The sequence below is a fragment of the Myotis myotis genome, unplaced genomic scaffold, assembly GCF_014108235.1.
Source record: "Myotis myotis isolate mMyoMyo1 unplaced genomic scaffold, mMyoMyo1.p scaffold_m19_p_1, whole genome shotgun sequence".
In the NCBI taxonomy this organism is placed as follows: Eukaryota; Metazoa; Chordata; class Mammalia; order Chiroptera; family Vespertilionidae; genus Myotis; species Myotis myotis.
The window spans coordinates 67,759,549-67,776,027 of NW_023416313.1; the positions used below are offsets into that span (position 1 = coordinate 67,759,549).

At 41.0% G+C, this 16,479-nt stretch overlaps 1 protein-coding gene across 1 annotated transcript in view; it reads right to left on the reverse strand.

Annotated features, from left to right (window-relative positions):
- Positions 1 to 16,479, reverse strand: part of STPG2 (sperm tail PG-rich repeat containing 2) — a 61,967-nt gene that overhangs the window by 7,709 nt on the left and 37,779 nt on the right. Inside the window, 1 exon segment of the mRNA XM_036316632.1 lies at positions 5,915 to 6,018. Coding sequence (XP_036172525.1) covers positions 5,915 to 6,018 — 104 coding nt within the window.

The following is a 16,479-nucleotide window of genomic DNA, read 5'->3' on the forward strand; positions in this document are numbered from 1 at the left end:
GATTCTGCCATAACTGGGCAAGAGTTGTAAAGGCAAAGGTATACCCAACCTCCCTCCCCACCCCCTACCCCCTGCCCAACTTTGGAATAGTGATGATGACCATAATCAAAGTGAAATCGCTTTAAGGGATACAGAGAACCACACAAGACCAAATTATGGCACGCAGTTCCAACACCTAAATGTTCTACTTAATAAAGCTTCAGGTTTTTGTATTTTACACTGGAGGTAGGCCCTCACAATCACAACCCACATTTTAGGTTTTTCAAAATGTCATTTGAAGTCCCTAAATAATATTTACTAGTACTAAGTATTACTGATAGAAAGCAACATTTCAACCTATGCTTCCAAAAGAAAAGTTTTAAAAAAAGTTAAATACGCATATTAATTTCCAATAGTATTATCCCTTTAATTATGTTCCATGTTTACAGAATAATTATGTAAACTATGTCACATTACAATCATGTTTCCTAATTCATCCATTTGAAATGAAATAAACTTTATTTTTTAAACAGTATGATAAATGCACACTTCTTAAACTTCTAAAAGTTCTGCAAGAGTTTAGACTAAAACTACACCCCCCCCAAAAAAAAATCAACAGCAATTAAGTAAATAAATTAGAAGTCACTTTATAAACCAAGGAAATCAATCTTCTTCTGGCATTTGTTTAAAATTTTAAGAAGAAAAACAGAGACTACTAGAACTGTTTTCTTGATCATTCATTACATAAAAAAAGCAGAATTCCTAATTCCTTATTCTTTAAATCCAAGAAATTTACCCAATTTGAAATAAAGTAAATTTTAATCTAGATTGTACTTTATATTATCTCACATGGAATTGACTAAAATCAGTATTAATATAAAATAACATTCCAACATCCTGACACATCATTTTTAACAAGTTTAAATTCTACCTATTGTGTATTTTACTACATTTCCCTCTTAGAATACTGGAGTTATGTATCAGTTTTAATAAGGAAACTGTTGGTAAAACTAGAAAGCCCATACATCCATTAATATGCTAGTCTGTGGACCATGGCATGGAAGTAGGTGTGACACTTCTAATGATTACATTTAATGACCCACTATCGAATTTTTTGCTTTTTGTCCTCTAAGCTCTAGCATTCTTAAAGTTTTAAGACAGGGAGAAGCAACATATGTTCCATTGAATTGGAAGTTGAGACCACCAACTGACCATTCCAGGCTCTTTATGCTACAAAGCAAAAAGCAAAATAAGGACCTACCCAGTTTGTCAGTGGTTAGAGCATTGCCCAAGGACTGAAGAGTCCAGGGTGTGATTCCAGTCAAGGGCTCAATCCCCAGGGCTGGTTGGGGTTTGTGCGAGACAACCAATTGATGTGTCTCTCTCACATCAATGTTTCTCTTTCTCTGTCTCTCCCTCTCCCTCTACTCTCTCTAAAAATCTATGGGGGAAAAATATCCTCTCGTGAGGATTAACAAAAACAAACAAACAAAAAGCAAAATAAGGAGGTTAGTGCATTGACTGAGGTGTTAACCTGACCAGGTCTGAAAGACAAGACTAATGAAAGCCAAGATTAGATGGACCACCAGGGACACCCTGCAGAGCTTCCTCACACGGTAATACAGGGAAAATGCTAAAAAAACAAATTTATTTAAAGGTGAAACAAGCCTGAGAATCAAGAGCTCAGGCTCCTTAGAACTGAAGATTCTGATCACCCCACCAAACTAAAAACTACCAGATAAAGTGCTCGTTGAAAAGATGGGGAAAGTGGAATGAGTAATGGAAAAAATTCTTAAATTACCTATAACCTCATGATCAGTTACAGAAACAAAATAGGTTCCTACCACTATTTCCTTACTTCCTCCATCACTTTCTTTCACTTTCTATCTCTTTCTTTCCCTCTTCTATTATAAAATGGCAACATTAATAATGTTGAAGTGTATTGAATGCCAACTATAATCAGGCACTGTTCTAAATGCTTATTAACATTTAGTCCTTAGAAAAAGCCTACAAAGTTATTACTCCTATTTAAAAGTTGAGGAGACTGAGGCCCAAAGAGCTTAAAGGTTAAGATTAAGTCTCACAGCTTAATCAGTAAGTGGCAGAGACAGATTTTGAATCTATGTAGTCTACTTCCAGAGCCTACAGTCCAAACCACTTCTTTATACTATCTCATGTTATACTTCCTATTTAATCTATAGGTTGCCAAATAATGAAATAGAAATGTGAAAGAACAAGAGAATTAATGGCTTTAATCTATTAATCCAGGATTCATTTGGTAGTAGTGACACTGTAATATCACCTCTTCATGCAGTAGCTAGATAGTAGTTTGGCTACTCCCGGAAAGATAATTGCTTTTTATAAATTACATATATATGGTAAGAATAACTCAGTGTGTGTATGCGTGTGTGTATGTGTGTGAGTGTGTGTGTATGTGTATTGTGTGTTGTATACATGAGAGAGAAGAGAACTGGGCAGTGAAGGGGTGAAATGTAATGGAAATTAATTGTATTAATCTATCCAGCGTCTCTTCTACTATCTACTCAACTAGAGGCTCGGTGCACGAATTCATGCACTGGAGGGGTCCCTTGGTGTGGCCTGTGGGGAATGGGTTGTAACTGGCAGTCCAATGCTGCCTACCACTCCTGCCTATCACTCCCACTCATCCCGGCCCACTGAGCCTGCTGTGGGCTCATGCCCAGTCAGTTCTGATTGGGAGAGGCTATGCCACCGCAGCCCATACCGAGAGGAGTGAGGGCGGGGTCAGTACTCTATAGGCCCTCTGAGCAGGTGATGGTATGCCCTTGTCGGCCCGGGATCCGGATCTGTCCTGCTAACATTCATGCTGGTTGTCGGGAGCAACCTGGAAGCCACTTTCATATTGTTTCTTCCTTGTGGGGTGTCTAGGGAGGGGAAGCAGCCGCAGTGCCCGAGGCTGACTTCCAGGAGGCTAGTGATGCTGTCGGGTCCATGCCAGCAGAGCCGATTTGTTGGTGCCTGGTCCGTTCTCCAGAGATTGGACCTGCAGCCTGGTGGGGTCAGTCAGCTGAGCGGCACTCTTGCTGCGGAAGCGCTGACCACCGGGGGGCAGCTCAGGCTTTGAGCGTCTGCCCTCTGGTGGTCAGTGTGCATCATAGTGACCAGTCTACCAACTGGTCATTTGGTCGCTTAGGCTTTTATATAGAGACTAGAGTCCCGGTGCACAAAAATTTGTGCACTCGGGGGGGCAGGGTGGGGGGCCCTCAGCCCGGCCTGTGCCCTCTCACAGTATGGGACCACTTGGGAGATAATGACCTGCTGGCTTAGGCCTGCTCCCAGGTGGCAGAGGGCAGGCCCAACCCCTAGGTGCAGCCCCTGGTCGGGCTCAGAGCAGGGCTGACTGGGGAGTTGGGGCACCACCCCCTGTCATGCACAGAGCAGGGCGGATCGGGAGGTTGCGATGCCACCCTCAGTCACCCTCAGGATAGGGCCGACTGGGGGGTTTGGGCACTGCCCCCTGTCACACTCAAGGCAGGGTTGATGGGGAGGTTGTGGCGCCACCCCCTGTCACGCACAGAGCAGGGCCAATCAGGGGGTTGGGGCGCTGCCCCCTGTCACTCACAGAGCAGGGCCTATCAGGGGGGTTGGGGCTCCGTACCCTGTCACACACAGAGCAGGTCTCATCAGGGGGTTGGGGAGCTCCCCCGTCATGCACAGAGCAGGGCCTGTGGGAGGTGGGGGGTTGGGGCACCGCACCCTGTCACACACAGAGCCGCAGGGCGATCAGGGGGTTTGGGCGCTGCCCCCTGTCATGCTTATCCCGGTGCCGGGAGGCCTCGCGGCTCTGCTCATCCTGGTGCTGGGAGGCATATTACCCTTGTACTATATAGGATAGAGGCCTGGTGCACAGGTGGTGGCCAGCTGGTTTGCCCTGAAGGGTGTCCTGGATCAGGGTGGGGGTCCCCAACTGGGGTGCCTGGCCAGCCTGGGTGAGGGGATGATGGCTGTTTGCAGCTGGTCACACACCCTTCAGGGTGGGGGTCCCCACTGGGGTGCCTGGCCAGTCTGGGTGAGGGGCTGAGAGGGCTATGTTTTCAGGCTGGCAGGTGACTGAAGCTCCCATCCACTCCTTTTTTTCTTTTTTTCTTTTTTGTTCTGGGCCAGCTTTAGCTCTGAGGCTTGGCTCCAGCTCTGAGGCCTCGGCTACTGAAAGCAGGTATCTGGTTTGTTTGGGTTCTATAATCGAAACACTGTTTCAATTCCAGCTTTGAGATCCCAGCTGGCTGAAAACAGGTTTCTGGGGTTTTGTTTAGCTTCTATATTTGTAACAATGTTTCAAACTGCAAGGTCAGAAGCCGGCAGTGGCAGGCGGGGAACGTTGGAGTCCTCCGTCACTGAAGCAAGCAACCCTCATGTAAGCTTCAAGCTGCCTGGCTGCCGGCCACCATCTTGGCTGGCAGTTAATTTGCATATCGCCCTGATTAGCCAATGGGAAGGGTAGCGGAGATACGGCTAATTACCATGTTTCTCTTTTATTAGATAGGATAACAGCATAATCATCAGCCTTGGGATAATCAAATCCTAGTCCCCTTCCCAAACTTTTGTGGGGGTTTTAAATTTTTTTAATTTTTAATTTTATTGAATTTATTGGGGTAACATTTTATTGAATTTATTGGGGTAACATTGGTTAATAAAATCCTATAGGTTTCAGGTGTATAATTCCATAATACATTATCTGCATATCATACTGTGTGTTCACCATCCAAAGTCAAGTCTCTTTCACCATTTATCCCCCTTTATCCTCTTTTACCTCCCACCATCCCCCTTCCCCTTTCGTAATCATCACACTGTTATCTGTGTATATGAATATTGGGAGTTTTCTGGCTTATTCCTTTGAACTTTTTCACATAGCCCCATAACCCCTCTCCCCCCTGACAGCTAAAATACTTTGTCATTTTTAAAGTAGCTTACAAACACAGGATATCCTATCCCTGGAGTCACAGGTGTTGTTCCATAATGAAACCAGACCAATCAGATTCTCCCTACTGAGAATTTTAATCCTCAGTGGAGTCACATGTAAAAAATGAAAGGAAGCAAAAAAAATTTTTTTAAACATAAGAAGAAGAGGAGGAGGAGGAGAAGGAGAAGAATAATAAGAAGAAAGGTAGTGGGGGGAAGGAGGAGGAGTTTAGAAGGAAGAGAAGGAGGGGGAGGAAAAAAGGGAAGGGGAAGAGAAAGAGGAGAAAGAAGAAAACATAAATAATTATATTTAATGGCAGTTTCCTATTAAAAGGTGCAGAAGTTTCTACTACTGAAATACCTAGAATTATCTTAATCCTATCCTGCCTTAAGATTTGACTATTCAATATTCCTTAAGTCTATGAGCTTCTCAAGTGCCTTTCCTATAAATCTTTCATTGTAAACCTAGTATCTATCTTTAAAATCTATTTTATTGCTTGTAACCAAAGTTTACTAACTGACAGAATGGTTGCTATTCTCAACTCAGGGAGATTAATGCAAAAGTTAAGGCCTCAGTGACTACATCTGGGCCTCCAACAAGGGAGAGAAGGTCTGGTGGGGTCAGCGAGGAATCATTATTTATGAAGGCAAAGTGTGTGGAAAGAGTAGAAGGTGATATTCGTGATTATGAAGATATTAGAGTTACATCACTGTTTTATAACATGAATAGAATATCAAAAATATTCTTGTCACACACTCTTGAGAATGTATAGAATTAGGAGACGTATGATTCAGTTTCAATAGTTCTGGCTTTACAATATGTGTTCAACCAGCATTGAAACACATTTACTTTCTCTTATTCTAACTACAAAATATAGATCAAAAGGAGAAAGAAGATAATATGAAGGGAAAAAAACAATTGACATGATAGTCTATTAAAGGAAGAAATCATAATTTTTATTAACTTATATAATTATCACAATTATTATAAACTTACCTTTTTTTCAGAAACATTATAGTGTGCTGGACCTGGAATAGCTTCCCCAGTGTTAGGGGCATTAGTGTTTCTGGCAGCCAAAGAAAGGAATGGTGCATAGCCACCTATAAAAGTAAAATCATATCGGCGGCAGGTAAGGTTCCAATGATTTCAGAGAAAAAGCGCTCAAAATGCATAAAATCATTTATTAACTTCAACTGTTGATACTATACTATCAGAACTAACAGCTAGCTACAGAAGTTGTTGCATTTTAAATATTCTAATGTAAAAGCAGAATTCCTATTAATATATGTATTAAATATAAGAACCTGAATTTGCAAAAATACCTAAAGAAAATAAGAAACAAAAGTCTGTTTTCTTCTAAGCATATGTGGTTGGAATAAAAATGGCAGTTATATTTAGCTGATAAAGTATTTTCATCCTCCAAAGACCACTGTTTTGTATTTTGGAACAGCATTTTTTATTTGTAGACAATGACATATATAAGTTTATAGAGACAGCCTAAGTAGAAATAACTTAAAGTGAGTTTATAACAAGTAATTAATAATGTCCCCTTGCTTTGATACATAGTTGGATTGCCTCACCCCAAAGGTTTATAAATAAAAGTTATAAATTTCACTGTAAAAGCAATCATAAACTTAGACAAACTTAGTAGATAGACAGTAGACAGACTTAGCCTGCTGAAAAACTGATAAAATATTTCAAGAACTGTATCAAGAAAATTAGTATAGTTAAAGCAACATAGATATTAAAGAAGAGATGGGAGCCCTAGCCAGTTTGGCTCAGTGGATAGAGCATCAGACCATAGACTGAAGGGTCCCAGGTTGGATTTCAGTCAGGAGCACTTCCCTCAGCTGTGGGCTCAATCCATGGTCCCAGGCACATGTGGGAGACAACCAAGTGATTTGTTCATCTCACGTGGATGTTGCTCTCTCTGTCTCTCCCCCTCCCTCCCACTCTCTCTCTAAAAAACAAAATCAATAAAAAATCAATAAAAAATATTGTTTGGTGAGGATTAACCAGAGAGAGAGAGAGAGAGAGAGAGAGAGAGAGAGAGAGAGAGAGAGAGAGAGAGAGAGAGAGAGAGAGATGAGATGGAAAAGAATAGAGCAGCTATAGTCAACCGGTAATAAAAGAATGAAAGTGAGGACTCAAAACTGGTAAGAATTTTATACACTAACAGAAACTGAAGGCTAGTATGAAATTTTATGGTGATAATTAGAATAGTTTAAAATCTCACTAATCAGTCTAATTATAAAAGGTATTCATTTTAAAACTAGAAATAACGTGTTTCTTTTGAGGCCCATGTGTATTAAAATGTGACTGAAATCAAATATTATTTATTTATGTTAGGTATTACAGCATAAAAGAAGCGAGTAAAATATAGACCTTACCCTTAAAAAGCAATAGTCTATCAAATATTAAGAAAACAACTAAAATAATTTTATTTTTTTTATTTTTTTTATTTTTTTATTTTTTTTATTTTTTTTTTATTAAATCTTTATCCTTTAAGAAGAGGAAGAGGAAGAAAAAGGTAAAGATACAAATTATGAACAACAAATATGCATCTATCAACAAGTGAATCTAAGAATCAAGTGAATAAATAATCTGATGAACAGAATGAACTGTTGATTATAATAGAATCAGGGACATAGAAAGGGAATGGACTGACTATTCTTGGGGGGGAAAGGGGTGTGGGAGATGCGGGAAGAGACTGGACAAAAATCGTGCACCTATGGATGAGGACAGTGGGTGCGGAGTGAGGGCGGAGGGTGGGGCGGGAACTGGGAGGACGGGAGTTATGGGGGGGAAAAAAGAGGAACAAATGTAATAATCTGAACAATAAAGATTTAATTAAAATAAAAAAAAACAAAACAAAAAAAAAACAATGCCTGAAATAAAGTAAGGATTCCAAAAAAAAAACTCAAATCAATTCTAAAATGAAAAGTACCACTGGATAGAATTAACAACAAAATTTTTGTGAGTTAATAAAAGAGTTAATAATATGTGAAGTGGTACAGTATTTTTTGAAGGTAGATTGTGATAAGTTAGACAAACCCTAGAGCGGTGGTTCTCAACCTGTGGGTTGCGACCCCTTTGGGAGTCGAACGACCCTTTCACAGGGGTCACCTAAGACCATTGGAAAACACATATATAATTACATATTATTTTTGTGATTAATCACTATGCTTTAATTATGTTCAATTTGTAACAATGAAAATACATCCTGCATATCAGATATTTACATAATGATTCATAATAGTAGCAAAATTACAGTTATGAAGTAGCAATGAAAATAATTTTATGGTTGGGGGTCACCACAACATGAGGAACTGTATTGAAGGGTCGCGGAATTAGGAAGGTTGAGAACCACTCCCCTAGAGCAACCACTAAAAAAATAAAACAAAGAATTATAACAATAGTGAAGACAAAAACAGAACAATTTAGCCCTGGCTAGTGTTACCCAACCGTTAGAGCATCAGCACGTGCACCAAAGGGTTGAGAGTTTGAATCCTGGCCAAGGGCATGTACCTGGGTTGCAGGCTTGGGGTGAGGGCAGGAGCAAGCAATTGATGTGTCACTCTCACATCAATGTTTCTCTCTCTCCCCCTCGCTCCCTCCCTTTCACTCTTTCTAAAGATCAATGGAATACAGATCTTGTAACATAGAAACCCACATCTGAAACCTATATGATCATGCTGACAAATTTCACCCCAATAAATTTAATTTTTTTTTAAACAATGGAGACCTAGCCGGTTTGGCTCGGTGGATAGAGCATTGGCCTGTGGACTGAGGGGTCCAGGGTTTGATTCCAGTCAAGGGCATGTACCTTGGTTGCCAGCACATCCCTAGTAGGAGGTGTGCAGAAGGCAGCTGATTGATGTTTCTCTCCCATCGATGATTCTAACTCTCTATCCCTCTCCCTTCCTCTCTGTAAAAAAACAATAAAAATAAAAAAAATTAAAAATCAGTGGAAAAAAATATCCTCTGGTGAGGACTAACCAAAAAAAAGTAAAATAAAATAACAACAACAAAACAAACAAAAAAAACACAGAATAATTTAAAAAAAAAAACTCAACTCATTCAATGAAAGTTGGGAAAGAAGAAAAAAGAAATAAAGAATGGATGAGATGAATAGAAAACAAATAGCAAGAGAGTAAATTTAAATGTAAAAATATTGATAATTAAGTGGAAGAATTCCAAACACCTCAATTAAAAGGTAGATTATCAGACTGAATGAAAAAAGCAAAACCCCCATTTTATGCTGTCTACAGTAGACCTTCTTAAAACATAAGGACACAGGTTCAAAATAAAAGGATGAGAAAAATATACCATGTATCCATGAATCCATGAAAATTGTTTTGACTATATTAAAATCAGATGAGGAAAAGCAGGGATAAGAGAGACATTTCATTATGATAAAGGGATCACTTCATCAAGAGAATTTAATAATCTGTAATGAAAAGCAAAAACTGATAGCCATAAAAATCAGAATAGTGCTTATCTATAGGGGAACGGAAAAGGATTATGATTAAAAAGGAAATTTTGGCAATCTTATATTTCTTGTGTATTCACTTTTTAAGCCATAAATTTATATTTTATATGCTTTTCTTCATAAGTATTTCTCACAATTAAAAGTCTATTTCTTCTAATTTAAGTTCATACAGACACTAAGTTAATGAGACCTAACATGTGAGAAATATAAGAAACCTAAGCTCAGGCTAGTTCTGAGGCTGCTGTTATCCAAGCATGCAGAGATTCTAACTGAATTTACCTAGACAAATGTAAAATTAAATGCAAAATGCTGAAATTTATATAAAAATGCAAAAACAAAATACACAACAGCCCCATGAATTCAAGACTCATCAAATCTTCACTGAAGTTTTCCAAAGGTAATTATTTAGAATCTTTCATCAATGGGCTAACAGTTTATATGAAACATTGAGTTCAAATAAAACCACAAGAAAATTAAAATGTTTATACTGATGATCTCCATGAGAGAATGGAGTTTTCTGTTTTATTCATAGCACTAGAGGCCTGGTGCATGAATTCATGCATGGATGGGGTCCAGCTGGCCCACCCTGATGGGTGCCGATCGGGCCAGGCCAGCTGGGAATAAGGAACACGGAGGTTGGCCAGCCCCCCGATCAGACCAGTTGGCCAGCTGCAGTGCACGTCATAACGACCAGTCATTCCAGTCATTCTAGTCATTCCAGTCATTCTAGTCATTCCGGCGTTCTGGTTGCTTGGCTTTTATATAGACTATACCTAATGTTTACAATTAGGGTGACACACTGTCCTAGTTTACCCAGGAAACAGGACTTTTAGGGCTAAAACCAGGACATGTCTAGATAAACCAAGATAATTGGTCATCCTATCATAGTGCCCTGCATATTAAACAATAAATATCAAATTAATAGGTGATATTCTAAATTACACCTTTAATAATTTATTCAACAATACTGAATACTTTATTAGATGTCAGAGAGGCAGTGAGGGTACAGTAATGAAGAAGCTAAAACCCTGGCCTCAAATAGTGGGAAAGCCAGACAAATAAGCAAATAATTACACTATAAATAGTGCTGCTATTAATTATGGTATAAAATTTAGGAGATGAGAGTTTTGAGGAATTAGAGTTGGTGGAATGTAACAGAAGTTTTATTTGGGGCATATGGACCTATTGGCATGTAAAGTGTGTAACTACAAATGATAAACTGTCAGGTAGGAAGAAAATAAGAATATAGAAGAGGAAAAGATTTCAAAAGAAATAAATTTATTTTGGGATATATTGAGTTTGAGGTGCCAACAGCAGGAGATAAATCAAACTGGCATGAAGCAATAAAATCAGTCCATTCTGAGAAAGAGGGTGGGCAGCATGTGATTAAAAATAAATTCCACCCCTACAACTATAACCACAAAACAAAAAAAGAGTATTCCCAACATAAAAGTAGATCTTTGAGCATATACAGCAGCAATTTTCAACCTTTTTCATCTCATGGCAATTTTAGTAAAGTATTTACTAAAATTATGCAGCAAACCAAAAAATATATGTATATATTTTTACAGATCTGATAAAAAAAAAATAGGTATAATTTTGATTCATTCACTGGATGGCTATTGTGTTCGCCATTTTTTATTTGACAATCTAAAGGAGAAGAGGTCAGTGCCCCTGACTACTAGTAAATAGTCAGATATAGCATGTTTTAAAATTCTTGCAGCACAGGTTGAAAATCACTGATATTGAGCAATCAAATTAATATTGTTCATTTAAACTTAAATAAAGATAGATTGCACAACCTGATGTGATCTCCTTAAATTCTGATTTGCTAATAAAATAAAATCATTATTGTTGGCATAAGCACATGGGCATAAGTACAAGACCACAGGCAGCTCATGCTTCTGTGGCAAATAAAGCTAACTGCTCTCCAATCAAAGAAAAAAATATGGGAAAGAATATAGTATTTATGGACTTATGTCACCCAGTTTAGAAAACTAATATATAACCAATACAGATAATTAATATACAGCTAATGTGAGGTGCCATTGATTATGTAAATCAAGCTCAAAACCCAATGGAAAAAAAACAACAACAATGAAATACTGCTTAAGCACAGTAATACCAGGAGCAGATTATTAAAGGGATTATATTTTTAGTGTATTTTGCCAAGGGGGTTGTCTCTTGGGAAAATTTGCTTTGATGAGATAAGATAAGCTTGCTTCTCAGACAACTGTGAAAAAATCAGAAATAGCTCTTATTACTCTGGAATTGGAATATCCATTATCTCTCCTACTCCTAAAATCAGAACAGCTAAGTCCTGTCCCTTGCAGGCTGCAAATCTATAAAAGTCTCCCGGATCAAATGGCCAAAAGCCAAGGCAATGAAGTTTGAAAATTAGGGTGGAAAGAATTTCCTGAGGAAAATCTTACAGTACATTGCAGGATTGACAGAGTGGGCAACAGTAAAAGGAAAGCAGTAATTAGGAAAGAGAAATGCCAAAAACAAAGAGTATTTGCTTCTTTCTTTTGAAGATCTAAGACTCTAAAGCAGCAATTGTCAGCCTTTTTCATCTCATGGCACATATAAACTAATTACTAAAATTCTACACACACCAAAAAATGTTTTTGCCAATCTGACAAGAAAAAGGGTATAATAATAATTTTAATTCACTCAAACACGGCAGCTATTATGGTGTGGCACATGTCACATTTTTAATTGATAATCTAAGAGAGAAGTCAGTATCTGTGACTAAATAGTCAGGTATTGCATGTTTTAAAAATTCTTGTGGCACAGCGGTTAAAAATCACTGCTCTAAGATCTTCACCTCTTGTGTAATTCAAGGTAACAAGTTATATAAAGTCCCCACATCTGCTCTTCATACATCATACTCTATAAAATCTACCTAACCATTTATTAAATTACAGTTTACTTTTAAAATTATTTTGTATTAGTTTAAGGTATTCTTCATAATGGTTAGATACTCATATACTTTACAAAGTGTTCCCCTGATATTTCCTGTACCCACCAGGCACCATACATAGTTATTACAATACTAGTGTCCCGGTGCATGGATTCATGCACATTGAAAGGAAATTAATTAGAAGAAATATTTTAATATTGCTACTCACCCTCTCTCTATAATAGAAGTGTCAACCAAATTCACAATTGACAATAACATATTGAAACACGTGTGCGATTTGCACCAGTGAGAGCTTTATATGTATCGTGCATGTGCCAGTCAACTTAGCCTTTTATAGATATAGAATAAACGTGCTTAATTAGGCCTGCTTTCTGATTTAGCTAAACTTTTTCCAGCCCAGTGAAGCACTCCAACTTCTCTTTCAGGTAATTGTCAGCAACACAGCAGTAAATATCAACATGGAGCAAATTATTATTGTAGATCGCACAGGGAGAATAAAGGGTAAAATATTTAACTGTAGAAGTGTTTGACTATATTCTGAGCAGTGAGAAAACCTGAAGTCATTTCAAGTTCCACCATTTCTTACTTCTTTTCAGTCGGGTCAAGTTTCTAAACTTTCTAAATCTCCGTTTTCTGGCTAATGAAAATAGGATTCCACCGAGTCTCCTTTCAACCTACTCCAGGACTTCTGTGAGGATCAAATGAGATGAGGCATGGGAAAACACTTCATGGACATTTGGTTAAAGTATAAAATGTTTCCACCTGCTATAAAGCAAGTCAAGCAAGTCATATTCCTGGGATGAAGAAACTCCAAGGAGGCTAGTCGCTAGGGAGAGGAAGCCAGGTGTTGCTACGTGACGTCATTACCTGGTGCCCACAGCCACCATTTCCGGGCTGGGCTGGGCTGTATTTTGCACCATGGGGTCTTAGCAGCATTGGCTGTAATTTGGTGGGGTGTCGCTCCGGGATGGTGACGAGGCCTGTACCCCACTTGGGCGAAGCCGAGTGTTGGTTTGTTGGCACCAGGTCCGGGGTGCCACTTATTTTTGAACTAGAGGCCCAGTGCATGAAATTTCATGCACTGGGTGGTCCCTCAGCCCAGCCTGTGCCCTCTCGCAGTCTGGAACCCCTTGCTTCTTACCACCCTCTTGCAGCGGAGGCAAGAGAGGCTCCTGCCACTGCCACTGCACTCACCACTCTGAGCCCAGCTTCTGGCTGAGCAGAGCTTCCTGAGTGCACTGACCACCAGGAGGCAGCTCCCACATTGAGGGTCTGCCCCCTGGTGGTCAGTGCGTGTCATAGTGACAGGTCAGACAGATAGCCTTTTATATATATACTAGAGGCCCGGTGCACAAAATTCGTGCACTCGGTGGGGAGATCCCTCAGCCTGGCCTGTGCCCTCTCACAGTCCGGAGTCCTTGGGGGATGTCTGACTGATGGCTTAGGCCTGCTCTCTGTGGGGGAGCAGACCTAAGCCATCAGTTAGACATCCGTAGCGCTGCCGCCAACGCAGGAAAGTCTCTCGCCACTGCCGCAGTGCTCGCCAGCCATTAGCCCGGGTTCTGGCTGAGCGGCACTCCCCCTGTGGGAGTGCACTGACCACCAGGGGACAGGTCCTGCATTGAGCTTCTGCCCCTGGTGGTCAGTGCACATCATAGCGACCAGTCGTTCCACAGTTTGGTCGATTTGCATATTAGTCTTTTATTATATAAGACTAGAGGCCCGATGCACAAAAATTTGTGCACTCGGGGGGGAGTGGGGGGGTCACTCAGCCCGGCCTGTGCCCTCTCACAGTCTGGGACCCCTCGGGAGACAATGACCTGCTGGCTTAGGCCTGCTCCCAGGTGGCAGAGGGCAGGCCCAATCCCTAGGTGCAGCCCCTGGTCGGGCTCAGAGCAGGGCCGATTGGGGAGTTGGGGCACCGCCCCTGTCATGCACAGAGCAGGGCAGATTGGGAGGTTGCGATGCCACCCTCAGTCACACTCAGGGTAGGGCTGATTGGGGAGGTTATGGCTCTACCCCGTCACACACAGAGCAGGGCCTGTGGGGGGCGGCTGGGGTGTCGCCCTCAATCACCCACAGAGCAGGGCCGATCAGGGGGTTGGGGCGCCTTCCCCTGTCAGGAACAGAGCAGGGCAGATAGGGAGGTTGTGGCCCCGCCCCCTGTCACACACAGAGCCGCAGGGCGATCAGGGGGTTTGGGCGCTGCCCCCTGTCACCCTGATCCCGGTGCCAGGAGGCATATTACCCTTTTACTATATAGAGGCCTGGTGCACATGTGGGGGCCGGCTGGTTTGCCCTGAAGGGTGTCCTGGATCAGGGTGGGGGTCCCCACTGGGGTGCCTGGCCAGTCTGGGTGAGGGGCTGAGGGCTGTTTTCAGGCTGGCGGGTGACTGAAGCTCCCAACCACTCCTTTTTTTCTTTTTTTATATTCTGGGCCAGCTTTAGCTCTGAGGCTTGGCTCCAGGTCTTAGGCCTCTGCTGCTGAAAGCAGGTTTCTGGCCTTTGTTTACCTTCTGTATTTGAAACAATGTTGCGATCCTGCTGGCTGAAGCCCGGCGACTAAAGCAGGTTTCTGGGGTTTTGTTTAGCTTCTATATTTGTAACATAGTTGCTTAGAGTTGCAGCTCAGAGGCCTGCAGCGGCAGGCGGGGAACATTGGAGTCCTCCATCACTGAAGCAAGCAAGCCTCATGTTAGTTTCAAGCTGCCTGGCTGCCGGCCGCCATCTTGCCTGGCAGTTAATTTGCATATCGCCCTGATTAGCCAATGGGAAGGGTAGCGGTTGTACGCTAATTACCATGTTTCTCTTTTATTAGATAGGACTAGTGGCCCAATGCATAAAATTTGTGCAAGAGTAGGCCTTCCTTCCCCCAGTTGCTAGCACTGGCTTCCCTATAGCACCCGGGACCTGGGTTTGCTTCCCTCCAGCTGCCTGCAGGCCCCTGGGACCTGGGCTGTCTTCCCTCTGGCTACCTGCAGGCATCCGTGACCTAGGCTGGTTTCCCTCCAACCACCCACAGGCACTGGGGACCCGGGCTGGCTTCCCTCTGGCTGCCCACAGGCACCCGGGACCTGGGCCTCCCTCTGGCCCCGTCTTCGTCTGGGAGGATGTCTGGAATGTTGTCCTGAAAGATGTCTAGTGTAATTAGCATATTACCCTTTTATTATTATAGACTAGAGGTCCGTTGCACGAAGATTCGCACAATAGGCCTTCCTTCCCCTGGCTGTCGGCACCGGTTTTCCTCCAGCACCCAGGACACAGGTCTTTTACTGCTCTCTACAAGAGTTCACAAAGATTATATTATATGAGTTTTTATACTGCTATGTGCCACTTACTAATTTTTTTTATTTTATTTCAAGAATTACTGTAGGGTTTTTTAATTAAGCACTTATCTTGAGCTAAAACCTGAGAATAACAGAGTAAAAATCCTAATTATTGCCCTCAAGAAAGTGACATTTTTGTGCAGCAGCCAGATGATTAACAGATAATTGCAAGATAGTATCAAAGTGCTATCAAACGTCAATAAGAAGTCAAAGAAGAAAGAATTAAGAAAGAGTAAAGTAAGAGAATAACCTCGCTTTACCTGAGTCTCAAAGAATAAATAGGAATTAGCCAGATGAGGAAGAAAGAGAGAGCATACCAGGCAAAGGTATCTGGAGGTACAAAGGCATGGAGGTGATTAAGCATGAACTTCTAGAAAATGCAAAGTTGGAACTGCTGATATGTAGGTTAAGTCTTGGTGGAGGTGTGCCTGGAAAATTCAGTAAAGCAGGAGAGCAGGTCAGGGATCATATCATGAAGACTCTTATTGAGGAATTCAGATTTCAATCTTAGTTTTAAAAACAAATAACATAACTCTAATGATCATGTGAGCCATAAGACAGAAGTTGGATTGGAGACTAAAATAGAGAGAAACCAGCAATGTCTTATGGGTTTATTTCAGAAAAAAAATAATAATAATGATACCTGAACTAAGACAAGGGTAGTTAAATGAAGAAAGAGGACTAATTTGACAGATAATAAGAAGATAGAATCAATAGGTCTTTAAGATCAATGGAATGGTCAGTCAGAGAAGAAGAAGGAGCCTGGATAATTCTAAAGCTTAAATTTTATAAATTACTGGTAGGGAATTTTTTTTCAAAG